Consider the following 5,550-nt stretch of genomic DNA (forward strand, 5'->3'; position numbering starts at 1 on the left):
AGGTGAACGACATCTTTCAAAAAAGTTAGTATAAAAAAAAATCAAATTTCAATCAATGATTCATCACTTTAATATTAAATAATAGGTTAATCTAGATAAAAAAAAAAAAGAAAAAAACATACATGTTACCTAAACATACAAAAGCAACAGATATTTGCTTTTCTTTAGGATCAAACTTAGGTGCCATGATAATAATATATTTATTAATTCTTGTTCTAATACTGGAACAAAAACTTACTTGGATAGTTTGTTTTTGTTGACAGGAATTATAATCTCAATCTTTTTTTTTTTCTTCTTCTTCTTCTTCTTGTACTTCTTGTCTTTTTTGGTTGCGCTCGGTATTATTGTTCTTACGTGCTCTACGTCGTGGCATGAACTTCATACGGGCTGCGTAGCATAGCGGTATGAAGTGAGTTTTTTTTGGCACCAATTCGAGATGATTCTACCACCACCATGGATTCAATATCATTTTCAGAGTTCATAACACACTCGTGGGGGGGGGGGGAGAGGGGGAGAGAATTTCCCGTGTGACCAATATCATTATTATGGTCTGATTGATCGGATATCATTAGTAATGTCAGTGGGTTTACTTTTAATATTCACCAAGTAAAACACACGTGTTTTTTGTATCTTTTCCATTATAAAAATTAACGATATATGTATTAAGCAATTATAGAAATAAATTAAGCGAATAAAATTATAAAACAATATAATAATAGTAATAATAATAGTAATAATAATAGTAATAAAAAAAAGTAATTTAAATAAACACAATTTACAATTAATTAAAAATCAAAAAAAATGAACCCTTAAAAGAAAACTAAGTTTATGTCTGCAAAATGATTATTGGTATAAATAAAACAAATAAGAATGATAATAATAAACTATTATACCATCTGTCTCTACTGTATAAAAGAAACAACAAAATCTTTCCATTCATCAAATGATGATGGTTCATATAGGAACTTGTCAAAATTATTGCCATCAGTCAACTTTAATTTTTTATCATTAAACAATGTATCTAATTCATCCTCTTGTTCACGTTCTCTCTTCAATTGTTTTGGTTCTTCAACCTCTTGAATTGCCAACATTCCACATGAAGATATGATATCATCATTTGTCAAGTCTTTAATAGCATCAACTTGTCTAAATGAAGTTGTGATTGCCATAGGTTTAACCTCACTAGTCCACTCACCACTAATTTTTGGGGATAATGGAGAATTGGCAATTGGTTTACCATTAGACATCCTTGGAGAAACCTTGACATTATCAACAACCGATTCATCCAAATCAAGCAAATTGGCCAATGAAGCATAGAAAAACTTTTCTGGATCAGTATTCAACAACTCACGACGTTTAGCCACCTTGGAGTCGTTCGAACTCATGGCAAAAACATCAATCTCTGGTGTAGGATATACATTATTAGAATTGACATTGCTAAAACTACCAGTTCCAGGAGTTGTTCCCGAAGGTGTTGCCTTCACAGGATAAGCAGGTGAATGAGCTGATGGTGTGTTTTTGTTACTATGACTTTGTGGTGGGATTTGTGGTGTAGGAATGCTATGCGGGGTTTTGATTGCATTGGCCAAAGTACCAGGAGTAGCGGCAGGTAAAGCTGCAGGTGTTGGTGCGCTATTATTAGCCTTGCTCTTCTTTCTTCCTTGAGTACCTTTCTTGGCTGTTGTCTTGGCAGCTGTCTTCTGTGCAGCTGCGGTAGTAGGTTTTGCAATCGGTGGTTGTGGTTGTGGTTGCATAGGCATTTGTGGTGGACCTGGCATTTGTTGATGCTGTTGTGATGGTTGTGGCGGTTGCGGTTGCGGTGGTAATTGTTGTTGCTGTTGCATTGGTGTTAGTTGTTGAGGCATCAACGGACTACTATTGATTCCTTGACGCAACTGTTGCTGCTGCGGAGCTTGTTGCGAATTCATGTTCATCTGGTTTGGACCAGCTCCAGGAACAGGACTCCAATTCTTCATATTCATTTGATCATGTTGTCCCATCATTGGCTGTTGCTGTTGCTGTTGCTGTTGCTGTTGCTGTTGCATTGCAATCTGTGGATTTTGGTTCATGAACTGTTGGTTTCTGACTTGACCTTGCATCATTGGTTGCTGACCTTGAGGTGGTTGCAGTCTAGGCATTCCTTGTTGAGGTTGCGATTGTTGCTGTGGTGGTGGCACTTGCTGTTGTGATTGTTGCTGCTGTGGTGCACCCCCAGCTGCTTGTTGAAGAGCTTGTTGTCTTCTCATATTGATTTGTTCTCTAACATAGTCAAAATACTTTGCATATTGACTCTTAACCTTCTCCAACAAATCAGGACCGGCTAAATAAATACCTCTATGCAAATTATCCAAAATATTTTTTGTCATATATTTCATCTGAATCAAACGTTTGGTTCCATCACCATTTTTTGTAAGCAAGTAAAAGTAACTAATCACACTATCGACATTACCATATTGCTCTTGAATTTGGTTCATTGATTCTCTAACAGTAGTTTTATCCTGTGGTGAAAGCAAATTTGTCACATCTCGTAAAACAACATTGTTTCTAGAAACCTCTTCAATCAATTGTCTTAATCTGAGCTTTACTTCGTCGGTTAAAGGTGGAATTATTGACGACATATTAATGTTAGCTGGGGCTGTGACTGGTCTTACCCTGTTGTTGTTATTGTTGTTATTGTTATTACCAGCAGGAGGCATAGCTGCATTCGCATTGGCGTTGGCGTTGGCATTGGCATTATTCATATTCATTCTTTGACCCATCAATGGCGATGATACATTATTAGCATTCAACTGAGTATTTGGCTTCATAAGTGGAGTAGCCATATTGCTCATAACCGGCAGACCTTGAACCATGCCTGGTATTGGTTGTTGAACTTGTGCTTGAGGGCCATTTTGCAGAGTCTGTTGTTGTTGTTGGTTCTGTAAATTAACCTGTGGTTGCATTGGCATCTGTCCAACCGGCTGTTGTTGTGATGGCTGTGACTGAGATTGTGGTTGCGCTTGTGGAGGTGGAGCAGCAGATGTACCAGTATTCATTCCAAGGTTATTAGTATTACCTCTCTGTTGTTGTTGCTGCATCTGTTGCTGTTTCCATTGTTGGGTCTTTTGATGAATGATAAACTTCTTGATGAATTGTTCTTTCATTGATTCATCAATTTGTGCAGGCCATTGCTTTTGCTGCAGCAATTTTGATAAAAACAACAATGCATCATTGTTATACTTTGCATAATCCTCTGCTGTGACTTGGAATTGTGGTGGTCTCTGCTGGTTAGGAGGAATATTCTGTTGTTGCATATTCAGCAGTTGACCCATCTGAGGGTTTTGATTTTGTTGTACCATTGGTTGAGGCATTTGTTGTGGCCCCTGTTGTTGTGATTGGACTTGTTGCTGAGGTTGTGGTTGTTGAGTTTGTTGTGGAGGTTGTGTTTGAGGAACCTGAGGCTGGTTAGCTTGCTTTTGTTGTTGCATCTGCTGCTGTTGAAGTCTTCTTTGTCTCAAAATTTGTTCTCTTTGCTGTGGAGTCAAATTGTTAAAGTTTGGAGGCATATTACCCATCATATTATTATTACTATTGTTATTATTATTCAAATTCAGTTGCATTGCTGAATTATCATTATTATTGACAGGTCCCTCATTCATATTTCTTTGCATATTCATCTTTTGTTGTTGTTGGCGCATAAACAATTGTAAATGCATTCCATGAATGTCTCTAATAGCGGGCACCATATCTCTAGGTATAATTTCTTTCCTAATTAAATCAAAAATTTGATTCCATGTGTTCACTCCATTTGGCAACTTTGGCATTTTATTAAGTAAAGGAGGTGGAATGGGTGAGGTTCTCATCAAGTTCACCAAATGTGGAGGTAATTGGTTTTGAGTTGGAGGAGGAGCTTGACCACCACCTGGTTGCTGGTTCTGTTGTGGCTGTGGCTGTTGTGAAGGTTGTTGTTGTGGTTGCTGCTGCTGTTGTTGTTGAGGTTGTGGAACTTGTTGTTGTTGTTGTTGAGATTGTTGTGCTTGTTGTTGTTGGTTGACCATGTTACGAAGTTGTTGTTGACGTGCTTGGATTTGAGCTTGTGATTGACTTCTTGCTTGCGCCTGTTGCTGCAAGAACTGCAAGTTTTGCGAATTCATTTGGTTCATATTGTTGTTTCCTCTTTGGGCCTGTTGTTGTTGTTGTTGTTGAGGTGGTGGTACCTGTTGTTGCTGTTGCTGTTGCTGTTGTTGTTGTTGAGGATTGATGGATTGACCGCCTTGATTAGCAGCCATCTGTTGTTTTTGAAGTCGGAGTTGATGAACCTTTATTTTGATAGCACGCAAATAATCCTCTTTAGAAGGAGACTTTTCATAAACAATCTTTTCAAAATCCAGGGCCATTTTAGCTAATCGTTGTTGGTTGAAATTTGGGTTTGTGCCATTGAGTTCAGTTAAAGTATTGATAATAATTTGAACAACTTTTTGTCTTTCTTCGCCTGAATACATTCCTTGCCATGACGAAGAAGTCCCGCCCATTTGAAGGGGATTCTGGTTGGGAGGTATGTTCATTCTGTCAATGATTTGATGACTTCCTAAAAAGAAAAAGAAAAACTCTTGATGAATAAAGTAATCAAAGATTGATAAATAATTATTAATCTAATAATAAAAAAAAAAGAAAGAACCTTTTCAAATAATAAAGAAAGTAGTAATTTTTTTTTCCCCTTCCTGTCTTTCACTCACTGTGTGTGTGTGTGAGTTTTTTTTTTTCCCTCACTTTTTTTTTTATATATAATGTATTGTAACAGTGATCTTTTGTTAACAGAGAGAGAGAGAGAGACAGACAACCAAAATAATTTCTCTCTCTTTTTTTTTTAAAGTGATCAGTCAGAAATTAAAATTAAGACTAAAACTAAAACTAAAACTAATATTAAATTCAATTCAATTCAATTAACACAGAAATAAAACAAATAATAATAATGATAAAATAAAACGGAAAATCAAAAAAATGTTAGTTCAACTTTAATAAGAATGATATTGATCTGGGTGTATAGTGTGTATATATGTGTGTGTGTGTGTGTGAGAAATGGTTTCTATTCTCTTAATTGATTGTCACAAGTGTGTTGTCTTGAAATTAAACAGGAATAGTAAAAATTTATGGAATTTAAAGGAAAAGCAAAATGAATGAAAAGAATGAATGAAATCTATGTGGTGTGTTTTTTTTTTTATTTTTTATTTTTTCTGTTTAGTGTACTGTATTTAATTTTTAATGTGTGAGAGTGAGAGTGAGAGTGAGAGTGTGCAAGAAAAAAAGAAGAGAAAATATTACCGATCACAAAACGTAAAAAGAAACAACAAAAGACTAAAAACAGAAAACCCATTTCATCTTCAATTATCACAATCCCCTATCAACAACAAGGCAGCAACAGTAACCTCAGATCACCTTGTTTGATTGTAGATAATAACCACCCACTCACCAAATGATCCATCTCATTCAACCCACAATGGCCAGCTCAGGTAAATCAATGTGTATTGAAAAAAATCAGCAACATTGTTTAAAAGGAAAAACAACAAAAAG

At 36.0% G+C, this 5,550-nt stretch overlaps 1 protein-coding gene across 1 annotated transcript; it reads right to left on the bottom strand. All coding sequences in view use genetic code 12, as the record gives it.

The window, feature by feature from the left end:
- Nucleotides 1-902: 902 nt before the first annotated feature.
- MED15 (Med15p) lies at nt 903-4,544 on the bottom strand (the record flags this gene model as incomplete). Its single annotated transcript, XM_002548833.1, has 1 exon — nt 903-4,544. The coding sequence occupies one exon, from the start codon at nt 4,542-4,544 to the stop codon at nt 903-905; it is 3,642 nt and encodes a 1,213-aa protein (XP_002548879.1).
- Nucleotides 4,545-5,550: the final 1,006 nt, after the last annotated feature.

This window comes from Candida tropicalis, assembly GCF_000006335.3.
Source record: "Candida tropicalis MYA-3404 genomic scaffold supercont3.4, whole genome shotgun sequence".
NCBI classification, from domain to species: domain Eukaryota; kingdom Fungi; phylum Ascomycota; class Pichiomycetes; order Serinales; family Debaryomycetaceae; genus Candida; species Candida tropicalis.